This window comes from Drosophila takahashii, chromosome 2R (assembly GCF_030179915.1).
Source record: "Drosophila takahashii strain IR98-3 E-12201 chromosome 2R, DtakHiC1v2, whole genome shotgun sequence".
Taxonomy (NCBI): domain Eukaryota; kingdom Metazoa; phylum Arthropoda; class Insecta; order Diptera; family Drosophilidae; genus Drosophila; species Drosophila takahashii.
Window position 1 is genome coordinate 7,507,834 of NC_091679.1, and position 19,005 is coordinate 7,526,838.

Consider the following 19,005-nt stretch of genomic DNA (forward strand, 5'->3'; position numbering starts at 1 on the left):
CATTTTTTTAAGATACAGCTCGGTACAAGATCAGGGCCAGAAGAGAAAGACGTCTTGATTGTGTGCAAATTTTGTAAAACATCGTCCTCACTAATTAGGGGAGTGAAAAAGCAGTTGGAATGAGGTAGAGGGTATGGGTAGGAAGAGGTGTTATCGTAACTAAAAGAAGAGTACGTGGACCCGAGGATTGTGCTTGTGTACATATTCGTGAACAATTACATGTTCAGGCCATATAGAAACATCTAGAACCTTATCAAGATGTTCCTCAGGAAGTCCAATTTTAAACGAAGATATCTCACGTCTCTGCTTAAACTTGAACTTCAAGACGGTAAGTACGGATCGAGAAACATTCAGTTTGCTGCTCAGGTAGTTTTTGACGTCCTCTTCAGAAGCGCCAGGATTAAGGCGGGAGACAAAAATTAGTTTTTTTTGTGCAACGCCCGATAAGGGCATGGGAACCCTTTGCGCTACTCCACATAAGGTTGACTGTGATGGGCTCGTGTTCGTATTAGCAGGCGTCAAAATTATGCCAGAGCCAACTGCAGCAGCATGCGACGTAGATGCCTGGTCAAAGTTGACGGGATGTAGATCAGCAGGTGCGATGGGATCGGGCGGTCCAAAGGAGGCTGCGGCAGGTGTAAGTCCAGGGGAGGCGTCTGCCGCGCAGCCGTCAGTAACAACAGTAGAGGCATTACTGGTAGCCAAGCGGTAGGATTCCAGTGTTGGAATTCCAGTGTTGGATTCGGCCTTTAAAGTTGGATTCAGCCTTTTCAAACCTATTAAATAAGTCCTTAAATCCAGCTAGTAAGGACTGGTACTCCAGATCAGTTTGCCTTATGAAATCGTCGTCGTAGTCGGACGTGTACTTTATCGCTCCTCCATCTGATCGAACTTTACCCGTGTAAACTACATCGATTAATGCCGAATCCGGACATCTGACAATTTTTCGGTGATCTTTATCATACTGACAAGTTTTGATAGCTAAAAGACAGTGACTTTATACGTAATTCGAATGATTACAATATAATCAGAAAACGTTTTGTGTTTTTGCTTTGTTGTTCTACTCTATTCTCGAGTTTACCGCAAACTTCTACACTGGTGTTGTTGTTAGTGCATTTGCTCTCTTATCGTTTCGGCGCGAGCATCACACGCGCGGAAAGCTTATCACTGACCAAACTGCAAGCTGCGCTTTCTACATCTACATCTAAATCTACGTTGTTTTCTACACGTATTTAATTGACAATTTTCTCAATTATTTCGCTATGTCTGCCTGCTGCATGAAACCTTGCCTTTTAAATGGCAAAATCACCTCCCGCCAACCCACAATTGGTTGCTGGCTGTGTAATAACATTGCTCACCCTAAATGTGCCGACCTTGGACACAGTACTGGTCTAGTCGCAGACCGTACTAAATCCAATTCTGGCCTGGATTGGACCTGCCCCAGTTGCCATCATATTAAAGTCAATATTATGGCTTTCATAAGGCAAACTGATCTGGAGTACCAGTCCTGGATTTAAGGACTTATTTAATAGGTTTGAAAAGGCTGAATCCAACTTTAAAGGCCGAATCCTGGCAGCTGCGTCCCACAATGCTGTCGCTACCTCGGATCACGTTCCCGTTGCTGCCGATTCTGGACCGGACACCGGAGCATCTTCTTGTCTGCAATCCACGGCTCATTCATCTACTGCTTCTACTGCTGTCAGCTCTGGTTATGTTCCAACACTGGAATCCTACCGCTTGGCTACCAGTAATGCCTCTACTGTTGTTACTGACGGCTGCGCGGCAGACGCCTCCCCTGGACTTACACCTGCCGCGGCCTCCTTTGGACCGCCCGATCCCATCGCACCTGCTGATCTACATCCCGTCAACTTTGACCAGGCATCTACGTCGCATGCTGCTGCAGTTGGCTCTGGCATAATTTTGACGCCTGCTAATACGAACACGAGCCCATCACAGTCAACCTTATGTGGAGTAGCGCAAAGGGTTCCCATGCCCTTATCGGGCGTTGCACAAAAAAAACTAATTTTTGTCTCCCGCCTTAATCCTGGCGCTTCTGAAGAGGACGTCAAAAACTACCTGAGCAGCAAACTGAATGTTTCTCGATCCGTACTTACCGTCTTGAAGTTCAAGTTTAAGCAGAGACGTGAGATATCTTCGTTTAAAATTGGACTTCCTGAGGAACATCTTGATAAGGTTCTAGATGTTTCTATATGGCCTGAACATGTAATTGTTCACGAATATGTACACAAGCACAATCCTCGGGTTCACGGGCCTCAGATTCCTTCAACCAATGCTTCAAAAAACTAAATAATTCTTTTTCTCTACACTACCAGAACGTTCGCAGTTTATTGGGCAAACTTAGTAAACTGCACGTGAACAGTGTCTCCTTTAATGCCAATGTGATCGCTTTTACCGAAACGTGGCTTAATTCTTCTGTGTCTGACTGCGAAATCTTTGCTGGTAATTATGTTATCTATAGATGTGACCGCTCAGTGCGTCTTGGCGGTGGTGTTCTCATTGCCGTCAAGTCCAATCTTGTCTCTCAACGTATTCCGATAATTGGTACGGATAGTACATTAGAGTTTGTCGCTGTTCGGATTAAGCTTCATGATTATTTTGTTTTCGTATCATGCTCATACATTCCTCCCCGGTCTGATATTAGCCTCTATCTCCGACACTTGGATCAAATACAGAGTATTCATACTACCCTTGGCGATAACGATCATCTTATTGTTATGGGTGACTTTAATCTCCCCGCCCTTTCTTGGATGCCCTCAACTGATTCAAGTGCTCTTGTGCCTACCACAGCGCATGAGTTTGTACACGGTCTTATTGATCTTTCATTAGGTCAACTGAACTCAGTCATTAACTGCTCTAGCAAAGTTCTAGACCTTATTTTTGCCTCGGAGTTCGCAAATGCATATGTAACTCGAATTAGCCCTCTCTCCAATCCTGAAGATGCGTATCATCCCACACTTGAGGTTACTTTAGAAGCATCAGCTCCTTTACTGTCATGTCCCGAAATCGAACCAGCAACTTTTCGCTGTTTTCGTAGAGCTAAATTTGCTGAAATGAATAGGCATTTATCCCAACTTGATTGGTCTTTTATGGATGCAAATGATAATCCCTCACATATTGTAGAACAGTTTTATAGCTTACTATATTTAGCCTTCGATAAGTTCGTTCCTTCATTTCCCACTGGAAACGCGTCTCATAAGCCTCCGTGGTTCTCTCGTCGACTCTCTTTCCTTAAAAACACCATGTCTAGACTTTTTAAGAAATATAAGAGAACTGGGCTGCAAGTTGACCATTCTAGGTATCTAATTGCTCGTTCCAATTTTTTAGTCCACAATTCCGATTGTTACAACAGTTACCTAAACCGTTGCAGAATCGAATTCCAAGACAATCCCAAGCAGTTCTTCGCATTTGTTAATTCGAAACGAAAATCGCAACTATTTCCATCATGCCTTCATCTTGATACAATATCCGCCTCTAGCGACTCCGATATTGCGAACTTATTCGCACAATTCTTCCAGTCCACGTACTCTTCTTTTAGTTACGATAACACCTCTTCCTACCCATACCCTCTACCTCATTCCAACTGCTTTTTCACTCCCCTAATTAGTGAGGACGATGTTTTACAAAATTTGCACACAATCAAGACGTCTTTCTCTTCTGGCCCTGATCTTGTACCGAGCTGTATCTTAAAAAAATGTGCTGATGCCTTGTGCAAACCGCTATCTAAACTGTTTCAAATATCCCTCCTTCATTCATTTTTCCCTGAAGTTTGGAAGGAATCTTTTATCATTCCACTTCATAAAAAGGGAAGCAAGTCGGACATTAAAAACTACCGTGGTATTGCAAAACTAAGCGCAATTCCCAAGTTTTTCGAACAGCTTATTACCGCTCAGCTACAGCACCAATGCAGCTCAGTAATGTCCCCAACTCAGCATGGCTTTATGAAACGAAGATCAACGACTACAAATCTTCTTGAGTTTACTTCAGTCATCAGAAGCGCTTTTAAAAATGATAATCAAACCGATGTTATTTTTACGGACTTCAGTAAAGCCTTCGATTCCGTGAACCATCAGTTATTATTGAAAAAATTAACACTATTAGGATTCCCGATCACGTTGACTAAGTGGATCTCAGCCTACCTGACGAACCGAACTCAAAGAATTGCTTTTAAAAGCACAGTCTCAAACCTTGTTCACGTGACCTCTGGTGTTCCGCAAGGGAGCCACCTTGGACCCTTACTGTTTGGAATTTTCATAAATGACTTGCCCCAAGTTGTTCTCTCTGCTCATGTTATGATGTATGCTGACGACGTAAAACTCTGTTTGCCGTTATCGAATCCCGATTCCCAGGCACTTTTGCAAGCTGATCTGAACAATCTGAATTCATGGTGCATCCAAAATTTGTTGTTTTTGAACAATTCTAAATGTAACTTTATGTCCTTTTATCGGAAGAAGCTTCTCCTAACTACATATTCTATTGGGTCGAATGAACTTGAACGCATAAATTCCGTTACAGACCTTGGAGTGTTATTCAACCACAACTTAAATTTCTCTAATCACATTGGTATAATAGTTAGTAAAGCAAAAGGCGTTTTTGCCTTTGTTAAGCGTTGGTCGAAGGAATTTGGGGACCCCTACACCACAAAACATTTATACATTTCCTTGGTTCGTCCAATTCTTGAATACTGCTCGTGTGTTTGGTCACCCCAATATACCATTTATCAGGACCTTATCGAGTCGGTACAGAAACAGTTCCTTTTGTTTGCTCTACGTGGTTTAAACTGGGAAACACATCGACACCTGCCATCGTACGTGGATAGACTGCGTCTACTTAACCTGCCCTCCCTCAAGGATCGTCGAACGTGCCATGGTGTTATGTTCCTGCACAAATTAATTACTGGACTTGTAAATTCAAGCTACCTTCTTGGTCAAATTCGTTTCTCCATTCCTGTAAGGTCTACTCGGCACTTTCGACCAATTGCCCTCGATATTTGTAAAACTAACTTTGAGTTACATGATCCATTTCGCGTTTTATGTTCGCAATATAATGAACTGTATTTTTTGATATTCTCGGAATGCTCTGTTAATTTAATTGTAACAAACATCCTAACTTACCTGTCCCTGCCCCCTTCCACTTGATGTGAGTAGGGTACTATGTTTATGTTGGCAGATATTTGCTAACTTTAAATAAATAAATAAATAAAAAAAAGCCATAATATTGACTTTAATATGATGGCAACTGGGGCAGGTCCAATCCAGGCCAGAATTGGATTTAGTACGGTCTGCAACTAGACCAGCACTGTGTCCAAGGTCGGCACATTTAGGGTGAGCAATGTTATTACACAGCCAGCAACCAATTGTGGGTTGGCGGGAGGTGATTTTGCCATTTAAAAGGCAAGGTTTCATGCAGCAGGCAGACATAGCGAAATAATTGAGAAAATTGTCAATTAAATACGTGTAGAAAACAACGTAGATTTAGATGTAGATGTAGAAAGCGCAGCTTGCAGTTTGGTCAGTGATAAGCTTTCCGCGCGTGTGATGCTCGCGCCGAAACGATAAGAGAGCAAATGCACTAACAACAACACCAGTGTAGAAGTTTGCGGTAAACTCGAGAATAGAGTAGAACAACAAAGCAAAAACACAAAACGTTTTCTGATTATATTGTAATCATTCGAATTACGTATAAAGTCACTGTCTTTTAGCTATCAAAACTTGTCAGTATGATAAAGATCACCGAAAAATTGTCAGATGTCCGGATTCGGCATTAATCGATGTAGTTTACACGGGTAAAGTTCGATCAGATGGAGGAGCGATAAAGTACACGTCCGACTACGACGACGATTGACATGCAGCTTTACACACATTCCTCAAAGTCTGTTCCCACTGGCACAAAAATCTCTAAAAATTTTCTATATATATTATTTTTGTTTCTATTCTTATACCCTTTGCCGCTTAAAAATGCAACAGCGAACTGTGTTTCCAGAGAGATTCGTTTTAGCGCGCAGCTGATCGGCACAAACAACCCTGAAACCAAAGGGAGAGAATGTGCCAAATTAGTGGTCCTAAGAAATAAAATGGATTAAAACACAAAGCTAATTACAATTTGAACGTTAGGACATGGAATTTTTTCAGCGGCAAATGATTCTTTTTGGTGGGAGTCTTAAAACTCCCCAAACTCCCAAAAATTGGATCGGCTGGCCAGTGTGCATTGTACTAAGTTTGTGCCACGGTACCCAAGACTTATCTAATGAATTTCTTGGTGAGGCTAGTACCTTTGTCATCCGTCTGATGAACTAATTAGAAAAATAATACAACAAATGAGATCCAGTAAAATTACGGTGCCACGCTGTACCTTTGACTGTTGCCACCAAAGGGAAAAGAGGTCGAACGGTAAATCCGTGGGTTTTGGACTGGTACAAAGAGGATGCGCCGTGAACCAAGTGGTCATTTGTGCACCTTGGACCCGATGCATGCCATGTGTAAATGGAACTAACGTGAAATGTGCAAATGGAACTAACGTGACACACTTTGACATTGGACCCTATGCGAGCCGCGTGCGAAAGGGGAATGGGGCCCGCCGCGCGGCAGTTCATGCAGTCAGGAGGAACGAGACGTGTTGGTCTGAAGGCGCGACGCTGGCAGCCGGAGTGCGAAATGGAGTCAACCTGAATACGCGAGCGAGAGTATAAGTGCGACAAGTTTACGAGGAGATCCAAGAATACAAGTGAGAGGATTTAATCGAGTGGGTGGTCGTGAGAGTACAGTAACAACCGTGTGCTCTTCACCCAGATCAAGATACCAGAGTCAAGACGCTAATACAAGGTTGAGACTGCAACGGTGAGATCTGTAGGCCGCAGAGATTGGATTGGAGAACAGAAAAGGTCGAGTTACCGGCAAGTTGAGCGCAGATCAAAAGTGCCAAGTGCCAGGCGTCGAAGATACGGCGGACTTGCGATAAGGCCGAATCCTTGGATTTGATTTGCCGCCCCATTTGTTTCTTAGGCTAGAGCCAGACCGACCTCCGGAAGTCTTGCGATACAGGTGATCTCACGACTATTCTGGCTGGACCTCGAAAGGAAAGTTGTGCAGACTTTTGAATGCCACAAGCCGGGTGGAAAGACGCCGTTGAGGAACGGCGCCGCAGGAGTCTACGAGGAGCACGCCGTCAGGGAGCGCCACCGTGAAACGCACGCGTGATATTGAGCCGAGGAAGGCACGACGCCAACCAGGCGAGCCACAGCAGCCAGCTGACGAAGAAACCATGTAGTATAGGTGTAGGAATAGAAATGAAACTGATCTCTCAAGTGGCTCGAATGTACGCAATAGACTTTTAAATTCGCGTGCTTGTAGTAGTAAGTAGTGTAGTAAATAGGAGGAAGAAAGAATATAAAATGGGATTGGAAACGGGAATTTAGAAAAGAAAACAGAGGAGATAGTTTTCAGACATTTTAGTTGCAGACAACGAATTGACTTCCGGTTAAGCATGGCTTCCAACTATAACACTTTAGTTTCGGTTCATACACTCAGAAAAAAAATCGCCCTGAAATTTAGAAAATCGTTATACTTTGAAAATCGCCTTGAAATTCAGAAAAAATTTCTATTTTTCAGAAATATTTTTTTAAAAAATAAATAAAATTTACCCTGATTAAATCAGCTCCTATCGTTATCCACTTTTGGAAAAAGTTTCTGTTTTTCAGAAATTTTGCATTTAAACTCAGAAAAAATCGCCTCACATCTTAGAAAATCGCCCCAATCGGTAGCCTAAGGTTCTAAAGCGAGCGGATTATTTGCTTTGTGCGCTTATAATCGGAAGAGGCCGTCAGCCGTCGGGTACACAGGGGGACCAACGGGGGACTCGTCCCCTGCCGTAACTGTGTGCACCGATGGTAGTGCGAATATACTCTCCCCGTGAGGGCGGCTGGAAGCAGGTCCATAGTCTAGCTATGACTATGGATGCTGACGAATCGTAGTCTGGCGGACCTGGGTCTTTAAAGTGCCTACCCTCAAGTCAGGCGTGTCAAGCGACCCGTGCCCACTGACTTTCAGGTTTGCAGCTGTGTTTTAACGGAGCCTTCCCAGGGCCGGGCAACCCTGGGTCGGAAGTGGCCTTGCCGTGGCTTTGGGGCGGAGTCACGGTCGACTTTTTCATAGAGCCCCAACAACCCTCAGGCCCGCCGCGCTTGCCTGGTCGAGCAACGCGGGCGATTATGTATTGAAAATGAAACCTAACACCGTAGCTTCGGACCTCACGGGGGAGGTTAAACCACAACCCGATTCCGCTACCATCGAGGAAGGGCCGCGAACACCCAGCCAGGGTGCTCCGGCTCCGATGGGAACGGAAGGGGCTGCTAAGACCAGCACCCCACTAGACACCAAGAACAACTACCCACACAACAGCGGAACCCAGCCGGGTACCAGCAAGGCAGCCACTGTTACGTATCAGCAGCGCAAGGCCAAGGTCAGCCGGGCTCGCTTTATTCTCGGCAAGATGGCCAAAAATGAGGCAGAGGGCAAGACTGACCAGCGCGATGCGGAGGACAAGACTCAATGCCTCGCGGAGATCGCAGACTTCGAGGAATTCATGAGGACGCGCCCGGAGGCCACTGAAACCAACACAAAGAGGGACCGCTAGCACGAGGCAAGCGTGAGCGCACCCAAACGGGCAAACGACGCTCAGGGGAGGCCAGACCGACCTCCTTTGTGAAGAAGGCCAAGAAATTCAGCGACGTAGCCAGAGACAGCCTCGCGATGGCACTGGTGGACGACCTGCACGACGACGGACGCCTGCTCTCGGAGAAGTGGCAGGAGATCGAGGTCAAGGTGGCCGACATGATAGCAGAAAGGCTATCAGCCGTGCCAGTTGGTCCGATCCCCTCCTTCGACTCGTGGGACATGGTCCGGGGGCACCGGGTGATCAAGTGCGATGACTCGTTGTCAAGGACCTTCCTGGCGGAATGCATAGCCAAGATTGGAGATGCATGGGACGGCCTTAGCATTAGGCTCGTCCACGCCAGGGAGATTCCAAGGAGGCCGCGGGATCGCATTTGGTTGCCAAAGGAGCAGACTGACCAAGGAAAGGTGCTGTCGCTGCTGAGGGCTCAGAACCCAGAAGTGCACACAGAGGACTGGGCGATACTAAAAGTAGAGAAGAAGATGAAGACGAGCCAGCCGTTCCTCTTCCTTATCAACCAGCGCTGCCTGCCGCAGCTTGAGAAGGCCGACTACACCATCCGGAAGGCCAAGATCAGGTCGATGACACCAACAAGCTGTTTGATGACCTGGTCATCGACGACAAGACCCCAGACGTAACACCCAACACCGATGCCTAAAGTCGTGCAGATTAACCTGAAGCGCAGCACGCATGCTTCAGCCAATCTTGCAGTTCTTCTCAGTGAGAGGAACATTGACATAGGCATCGTTCAAGAACCATGGACTCGAGACAGACAAATCTCAGGTCTAAGACAACAAGGATATACACTCTTTTATGATAACTCGACAGGTAGGCCGAGAGCAGGTATTATTATAAAGAATAACTATAACGCACTTCTATGCCCCAATCTTAGCACACCGGATCTAGCAGTTGCCAGATTCGTGGCGGCGGATGGGACATCGATGGTGATAGCCTCATCCTACATGGCCCATGATGAACCGGCTCCACCTGAGCCAGTCATCAAGCTGCTGCAATGGGCGGAAGATACTAAGACGACCCTGGTGCTCGGATGCGACGCTAACGCGGGGCACACACTATGGGGAAGCTCGGAAACCAACGAAAGGGGTGAGTCTCTTTTTGATAATATTATCTGCCGCAACATCACCATATGTAATAGAGGTAACACACCCACCTTTATATTCCCAAGCACAATGGAATTTCAGGGATGGGAAGAGGTGTTAGACCTCACTTTACAGACAGAATTTAGTAGATATAAAGTTGAAAAGTGGATAGTGTCGAAACAAAATTCCTTTTCAGATCACAGGTACATTTTCTTCGAAATTTCGGTTCCGATTAGCAAACCGGAACCGAAACGTAACCCCCGTAGAACAAACTGGGACAAATTCGGTAAGATTGTCTACTCGAAAGTTAGCAACAGAAGAATACGGGTACAAACCTCTACGACGACCCTGGACAAGGAAGTAGAGGACCTAACAAACATTCTAAACAAAGCATATAAGGAAACCTGCAAGGTTTCATACTCTAAGAAACAACACCCCTTATGGTGGACCAAAGAGCTTTGCACTCTGAGAAAGATGGCAAGAAAAGCCTATAACTCTAGCTATGCTACCAAGGAATGGGAGCCATACAAAGAAGCACAAAAAGCATACAAAAAAGCGATATACGCAGCCAAGAAAGACTCTTGGAGGACTTACTGCGAATCGCTAGAAGCTATAAAAGACTCGGCTAGACTAAGCAAGGTCCTTGCTAACTCCATTACACAAACAAGACGGATCAGCGACTACAACAGTGGAAGAATCCCTAGAGACACTAGTGGATACACACTTTCCAGGCAACCGTCGAGAAAAGCCAACACCTACTGAAGGTCAGAGGGCTCATCAACCAACACACACAAGGGATATCATAACCATTGAAAGACTCAACTGGGCGATAAACTCTTTCGATAAATATAAGAGTCCGGGGCCAGACGGCATTTTCCCGGCAATGCTTCAAGCAACACAGGTCAGCATCAGTAGGTGGCTGCAAGCCATTTTGCACGGCTTGCATCAGACTAACACACATACCGCTTCTATGGAAGGAAGCCAAAGTTGTATTTATACCAAAACCAGGAAGAAGAGTTCATATCCTAGCAAAGGATTACAGGCCAATTAGCCTTACCTCCTTCCTAATGAAAACGCTGGAACGAATGATCGGAAGTGTGTTCAATCCCACGTCGAGGCGGAATTTTGTTTCTTCTTATTTTTTTTTTAACTCAATAATATGTATATTTTAATACAAAACTAAGATTAAGTAATCATAAATGGCTAAACAAGAGTATAAACCCTGGACCCAATAGAACAAAATGTGAATGTACTTTGTACAGCGCCTCACGCGATGCTTCCCTGGCGCAGCTAGTAGAGTGTTTGACTACAAACTGTGAGGTAAGGGGTTCGATTCCTACGAGCGACCAAAATGTTTTTCTCAAGATAGTAAGTTATTTGATTTTTATATTCATAATTTGTTAATTATACAATAAATTCTGTTATTATTTCAGATAAAATCTGTAACTAAAAGTTCTTTATGTACGAACATAAAAATAAAAAAAAAAGGTTTGCGCGCTTTTCTTTCCAAACAGAAGAGCGCGCTGATCAAATCAAATTTAAATGGGACAAAATCGTTAAACCAATTCTTATTTTCATACAAAATACTAAAATGGATAACTTACATAAAATGTCCTTGTATAATATAAAAATATACTCCCAAGGTAGCTAAAGTTTGAAAACTAAATTTACCCTGTAAAAATTAATAATAGGTATTTATACATGTATTTGTATATGTTTTTTTCCAGAATACCTGCTGAGAAAGAGAACACATCAAAGCAAGTTCGGTGACAAAACATTCAGCGGCTTTTTTTCTAAAACTAGTGCAAGAATACGGACGCGACAATTACGGACGCGACATGTTGCTTCTTAACGAAAAACTGCAACTTTTGTTGCTTGTTGTTAAAATGTTGCAGAGCTATTATACGTGTTACTAAAGTTCGTACTGAAAGTTTGGTTAAATTATTTTAGCCTTATTCACCTCATTCTAATAGAAACAAAGTTTTTATATAGCTTGTTCTATGAAAATTAGTGGTTAGAGTTTAATTAAATTCTGTTAGTAAGTGCAGAAATTGTAAAAAAATATATCCCTTTTAAAAAAAGTTAATCTTAGAAATATTTTGCACGTATAGAGTGTTTTATTTAATTCTGTTTTTACTTGGAAAGGCTGTAAGGCCCATACAAATTTGTTATTGTCTGGTAATGGATGCATGGTGTATTTTGGAATCTGTGCAACACTTTTACATTTAAATTGTAGTGGTAACGGAAATTTCTCCACTTCTTTGGAACGGAATGTAAAGAAGATTTATTCTCGAGCATATTGAAACAGTTCTACAGGACTACACTCAGAAAAAAATCGCCCTAAATTTTAGAAAATCGCCATACTTTGAAAATTGACTTGAAATTCAGAAAATATTTCTATTTTTCAGAAATATTTTTCTAAATAATAAAAAAAATTTACCCTGATTAGATCAACTCCTCTTGTTATCCACTATTAGAAAAATTTTCTGTTATTCAGAAATTTTTCTTTCAAACTAAGAAAAAATCGCCTTACATTTTAGGAAATTGGCCCAATCGGTAGCCTAGGGGTCTAATGCGAGCGGTTTTCTAGAGTATAAACCTTGAACCCAAGAGAACAAAAAGTGAATGTTCTTTGTACAGCGCCTCACGTGATGCTTCCCTGGCGCAGCTAGTAGAGTGTTTGACTGCAAACTGTGAGGTAAGGGGTTCGATTCTCACGAGCGACCAAGATGTTTTTCCCAGGATGGTAAGTTATTTGATTTTTATATTTATCATTTGTAAGTATTATAATAATTTCAGTTATTATTTCAGCTATAATATGAAACTAAAGGTCTGTTTAAGTACGTACATCGTACTGTTTAGAAACATAAGTTGCGGAACGGGAACCAACAACAAACACCGTCAGAGGGGAGTAACCGGCATTCCCCAATTTGTATTTTCTTCTTCTTATTCAACTTTGGAAATACTTTCCCTGAGCTTTTAAAGACATATGTTCGATACTTCGACTAAAATATATTCTACGCAGGGACCGTAATCATTATAAGCGAAATTCAAAAAACTTAGAAATAATTATTATTAATGAGTTTTATAAATATGTATCAGGAATAAACATTATTTTTGAGTTTTATAAATATGTATCAGGAATAATCATTACATGTGAGCGAAAAAAATATCGCTCCCAAATAATGTTTATTTTGAGAGCGATATTATTTCGCTTAAAAATATCACTCTATGTGCAATTGCAGCCGCTCTAAGCTGAATTTTACAAAGATTTAAATGTGTGCTTGTAGGTGGAAGCACGGAGCATATATACAGATACAAAAAAAATGGATTTTCTGTGTATAAACCATTTAAAATGCGGCTTTAAGTTTACAAGAGGTGTGTGCGTATCACATTATCTATCAACAGTAGACATTTATGTCATTTATGTGTTACTAAAACGGCTTACCAAGATATAATGAACTATTCCACCCAGAACTAAATCGATATGTAGGCTAGGTGTTAGTGTGTTGGTAAACAGTGCGGTGAACACGAGTTCGTACCCCACACTTTTTTTCTCCTTTTCTGCAAAATTTTATTTTTTTTTTTTGTATTACCATTTGTACTACATATCTAGGCAACTGATATATTTCTATGACGTTTTCCGTTGGATGTTTACAAATAATTTTGGCATTCAACCTATTTTGAGCATAAATAATAACACCACCCCGTGACTAGCACGATCAGAACGATACAACACATAACCATCATAAGAAATATTCATATCACTAGTGTTAGCTGTTAACCAGGATTCTGACACACATATAATATCAGCCGCAGAACTAGCAAAACTATACCTGAACTCATCCATTTTGTTTACCACACTTTGTGCATTAAGATGTGTAATTGTTAAGCCTTGGGCTTGTCTTTTTATACCCGTTACTCGTAGAGTAAAAGGGTATATTGTATTCGTGCAAAAGTAAGTAACAGCTAGAAGGAAGAGTTTCCGACCCTATAAAGTACAATAGAGGTGCAGAAACATCGATGTTTGAAGACATCGATATTTTTCGATGTTTTTCAAAAAACGTCGAATGAAACACGATGTTTTCCAAAATAACTTTATAATTTAAAATATAATTAAAAAATCTCATTAAAATTTGTATTAAAAATAAAAAAACAAAACCTTTACTCATTTAGAAAATTAAAAATTAAATTAAAAATAAAAAACAAACTTAAAAATTAAATGAGATGAGAATACACAAAATTTTTTTTGCAAGCTCCTTGTAAGGCTCCATTTTTTTTTAACATTGCTGGAATAAGAATAATTATAATAATTTGAAAACATCGATGGTCCAAAAAAACATCGATGTTTTGAAAATGTGGAAAAACATCGATGCATCGATGTTTCCACCGATGTTTCTGCACCTCTAAAGTACAACCCTAGTCAAAAGTATTTTCACAAATTTAAATGTTAACTGTACTCATATTTTGAACTTATAATATAAGCTTTTGGCACCTATGGAAAGAGCACTTCAATTCCGTTTAAATGACACAAAAATGTTCTTACCCCTTAAGCACACTTTAAAAAGTTAGAAAATTAGACATTTTTATGTCAAATTTTCAACTTTTTTCCTGGAGCTTAAAACAAAAAGGTTTTGATGCAAAGTTGTTCCAAAGTTGTGTTTTAAAATATTTTTCCTTGTATTTTTTATAATTTTATGAAAATAGCTAAAAATTACCATTTTAGCCGCTTTTTCTTTCTTTTCATACAAAATTTTAATGAGACGTCTCCATTCAAAAAATCATAAATAATACAAGGACAAATATTTTGAATTTTTTTTTTGCAGTTCTTATTAATTTTGATTGGGGCACAACTTTGCATCAAAACATTTTTGTATTAAGCCCCAGGAAAAAAGTCGAAAATTTGACTTTCACAAAATTTGCTCACTTTTCAAAGGGGTCTTAATGGGTTAAGAACATTTTTTGTCATTTAAACGGAATTGAAGTGCTCCTTCTATAGGTGCCAGAAGTTTATATTATAAGTTCAAAATATGAGTACAGTTAACAATAAAATTTGTGAAAATACTTTTGACCACCCCTGTAGATATATTATATTGTAATAATATATATGGGCATTTCCAGGGTGACAGACGCGACAATTTTTCAAATTAAACTTTAAAAATAACAGTGACGCAGTATACTAATAGGCCGTCAAAGTCCGTCAAAATTGGATGTTGGATTAGGCCTAGTACTCACTTCAATCAAAAAGCCTACGAAATGAAAATCTCCATACAAAATTTTGATCACGAAATTTTTCACCGTCATTTTCATATAGAAGTTTTCATTTCGTCGGAACGACAAAACCTTACGGATCATCCGTTCAACGGATGGTGGATGGAGCTCTGTGGGAAAACCCTATTAAATTTATTTACTCATGCTCATCGGTCCTGGTAGTACCGTATTGAGACATTTTTAAATACCAAAAAAATTTCAAAAGTGCCCATCGGTTTTAAAAAATTTTTCTCATTGATTGCTCATGGCAGCCGACATATATCTGTCCTGCTCGCGCCTACGTAAAATCGTATAGGCTAAGAAAAGATTGCTCTAATGAATGAGCCGAACAATGTAGTGGAATTACCGCATAAATGTGCTGCACGATTGTTTCGGACACCTACACAACGCCTAAAATAGATGATTTGTGATAAAATGGTTCGCGGTATAAAGGCAACCGAGTTAAAGAACATGAATGGCCAGGTGTGTGAATCCTGTGCAAAATGTAAAATTTGTAAAAAACAGTTACCGAAAGCAAGGGGGAGTCGAGCGCGAGTTATAGTATGGAGTAGTTAACGGGGGGGTTCTTGGTCATCCAATCTTTAAATACGAATTGAATTAACACTAGGTGTGTTCTCTTTGGTAGTTCCAAACGGAATAATTTTATTGTGGCTTGAGATTTAAATCAAACCTCTGCCAAAGAATTTTATGTGTTTACAATTATGTATGTGTATGTGATTAAATGCTAACAAAGTATTTTCTGGAGCTCTGCTGAGTGGGTGTCGATTAGCAACATCCTGCCTTGTGCTGATGTTGCATTTCTTATGTCGATCTTATGTGGGACAACGAACGGCTAGCTGCCGGTCACTGTCCACTTGGAAGAGGGTAACACGGGGAGGTTTAGGCGGTGGCATAGTCGATGGTACCGGTACGGTAACTCGCGCAGTGATCTTGGTTTAGTACATACTGACATATGCGGACCAATGAATAAAAACTCCCTAGGCGGAGCGCGGTATTTTGTAACGTTCATCGACGACAAATCGCGTTATGTGTTTGTTGACTTTCTAAAGACGAGAGACGAAATCTTGGTTAAATTCAATGAATTTAAATCATTCTGGAAAACCAAAAGGGCGAAAAAATAAAACTTTTGAGAAGCGATAATGGCCGTCAATATTAAAGTAATGCGTTTGAATCCTTTCTTGCTGAAAGCGGTGTAAAAAGATAACAGTACCTCATACTCCGAAGCAAAATCGCGTCGATGAACGTGCAAACCGGACTTTGGTTGAAATGGCACGCAGCCTGATCTTCCATGTAGGTTTGGATGAACGGTTCTGGGCAGAGGCAATCAAGACTTTTGCCTATTTGCGTAACCATGCAGAAACATCAGATTTACCAGGTATAACACCACTTGTAGTGTGAACAGGAAGAAAACCCTGTGTAGGGCATCTACGAATCTTTGGTGCGAAGGTAATTGTCCTGAATAAAAAGCATCACAAGAAATTTGTCCCAAAAGGAGACCACTACTTTGTAGGATATTCTGAAACAGCAATGGCATGTAGGCTATTTAATCCCAAAAAAACTGAAATGGACAGTCTAACAGTCCACAGAACTTGGTCACTAGTCGATCTACCAAAGGGTCAAAAACCGATCGGATGCATGTGGGTATATGCATTAAAGCGTGACAAGGATGGCAATGTTGAGCGCTTCAAATCCCGACTCGTTGCCAAGGGGCGATACGGAGTTAATTTCACCGAAACTTTCACCCCCGGTGCCAGATTTTTTACTATCAGGCTGGCCTTGGCGTTGGATGCAGAACACGGATGGTACATGTACCAAATCGACGTTTCTTCGGCGTATCTTAATAGTGAGTTACGTGATGTCATTTATAATCATCAATATCATGAGCGTGTGCAAACCACTATATGGGCTGAAGCAGAGCGGCAAGGAATGGAACGATACACTCATCCCAGCGAGCCGTGTTTGTATACAAAAAATGTTTCTACTAACATATATATTATTGTGGTATACGTAGAAGATCTCTTGATAGCCAGTTCCGACAGAAGATATCTCGAATCGGTCAAAGCTGCTATTGCTGATGAATTCCAGGTGGTTGATGGATGAAACATTGTCTAAGCATGGAACTAGAGAGAGGTGGCGAGACCGGAGGCGTGAGAGTTGGCCACAAGCAGTATATTGAGGATCTACTCAGAAATTACTCTATGGAGTCCTGGAAGCCAAATGCTACACCACTGGGGGCAGGACATCAAGTGAAATGCGACGATCCTAGCTGCAAACGTGTGAGTCAGGGGGCCTATCAATCTTTGATTGGGTCTCTGATGTACCTTGCTGTTACTACACGGCCAGATATTCACCATTCAGTGGCGAAATTGGCACATCAAAATGCTGATCCGCACACTGGACATGAAGTCGCTGCAACCATGCATTACCATCGTACTGGTCGTGCAATTCATTGCTATGTGGACTCTGACTGGGCCAATGATAACTCAGACCGCTGGGCAACACGGAGGTGGAATATATTGCAGTCTTCACGGCGTCTAAAGAAGCAGCTTATATCATCTATATCTAGTTGACGAATTGGGTGTCGGCGTTGGAAATCCCTGTCCCCTGAAGATCTTCAGCGATAAACAGAGCGCACAACATCTCGTCAAGAATGCAACAATCCATGCAAGAAGCAAGCACTTCGATATCAAATATCCCTACCTTAGGGATATGTATAAGGAAAATGTTCTATTTCAATAAAATTTTCCTTATACATATCCCTAAGGTGGTGATATTTGATATCGAAGTGCTTGCCACAGAAGAAATGATATCTGATGTACTAACCAAAAATTGAATTAATGGGACTTTGCACAATTATTATTGGTTAACAATTATAATAATTTAGGTCTCTTTGGTCCGCAAAATGCGCTGTTAGGCATTTTAATATGGCCGTCCAATATGACTCTAAAACTGCACCTGCATGACCAATAACACTATGCAGCGTCAAAAATATACCTCGATGGATGCTATATTTCTGAATTTTTTATGAATTCCAAAGATAAACTGCGTTTTCCAAAATTAAATTTTAAAAGCATTAAAAATGATGCACAGTGTAGTTATTATTTATTGGCATAAAAAAATTTATTGTCACAGCTGACACTCTGATCCATTTTGAGGCTATCATAAATGTTCCAGGTGCATCCACCCCTACCTTATCCATCCTCAAAATTCCTTCTGGCAAAAGGTCAAGAAATCATATGACATATGCTCCGATTGCATTTTGGCTGCAGGCGATAGCACCGCAGATACGAAATCTATGCTCAAGGCAAAATACAATATAACGTACGATGTATACGAAAAGGTCGCCGCTCCGATCCTCGAGCAAATCGAAATCCAACAGGGCTCCTCCCAAAAATCTCAAGCTCCAGTTACTCCGTCCCAAACTGTAATATCTTATGGCTGTCGACTCTTCGCTGGCCGACTTTCCGGGACTTTTTCACGGTGATATATATAGACAATCCGCGTCTCACGCCCGTTGAAGCTCATTCCATAGTTTAAAAATCCCCACTCACCAATGATGCCTTCCGCTCAGCTTGGACAAATCTAACTGAGCATTTCGAAAATAAGCGATAGCATGTGAACAGCCACCTTAAAATTCCTTTTAATGTGCAATCCATAGCACAAGAGTCTGGATCCGCCTTAAAGGAACTTCAACGCACCATTCAAGGGTGCTTAACCTCCTTACAATCTTCCGGCATCAACATTGAGAATTGGGACTGCCAAAGCTGACGCTCTCATTATGGGAGCAATCCATCCAAAATAAAGCCGAAACTCCTACTTGGCTCGAGCTTGATTCCATTTTAACCGAGCGCCATCGAACTCTAGAGGCCGTCGATTGCATCCGGTCTGCTAATTCGCTCCAAGTTCATTCTAAAGACAGAAATCGAATGGCAGAATTTCCAAGAAT

The 19,005-nt window shown here is 41.5% G+C and overlaps 1 protein-coding gene across 1 annotated transcript; it reads left to right on the forward strand.

Moving 5' to 3' along the window:
* The first annotated feature begins 451 nt into the window (after nucleotides 1-451).
* LOC138912084 (uncharacterized) lies at nucleotides 452-5,206 on the forward strand. The gene is made up of 3 exons (XM_070211941.1): nucleotides 452-708; nucleotides 1,533-2,223; nucleotides 4,743-5,206. The coding sequence occupies exons 1-3, from the start codon at nucleotides 452-454 to the stop codon at nucleotides 5,154-5,156; spliced, it is 1,362 nt and encodes a 453-aa protein (XP_070068042.1). The 3' UTR covers nucleotides 5,157-5,206.
* Nucleotides 5,207-19,005: the final 13,799 nt, after the last annotated feature.

Bases quoted from the DNA above. Each gene is read 5' to 3' on its own strand.
- LOC138912084 (XM_070211941.1), top strand. From the start codon at position 452: ATGGGAACCCTTTGCGCTACTCCACATAAGGTTGACTGTGATGGGCTC. The intron at 709-1,532 runs GTAGGATTCCAG...CTTATTTAATAG, and splicing joins GCATTACTGGTAGCCAAGCG to GTTTGAAAAGGCTGAATCCA. The intron at 2,224-4,742 runs GTAATTGTTCAC...ACCATTTATCAG, and splicing joins TTTCTATATGGCCTGAACAT to GACCTTATCGAGTCGGTACA.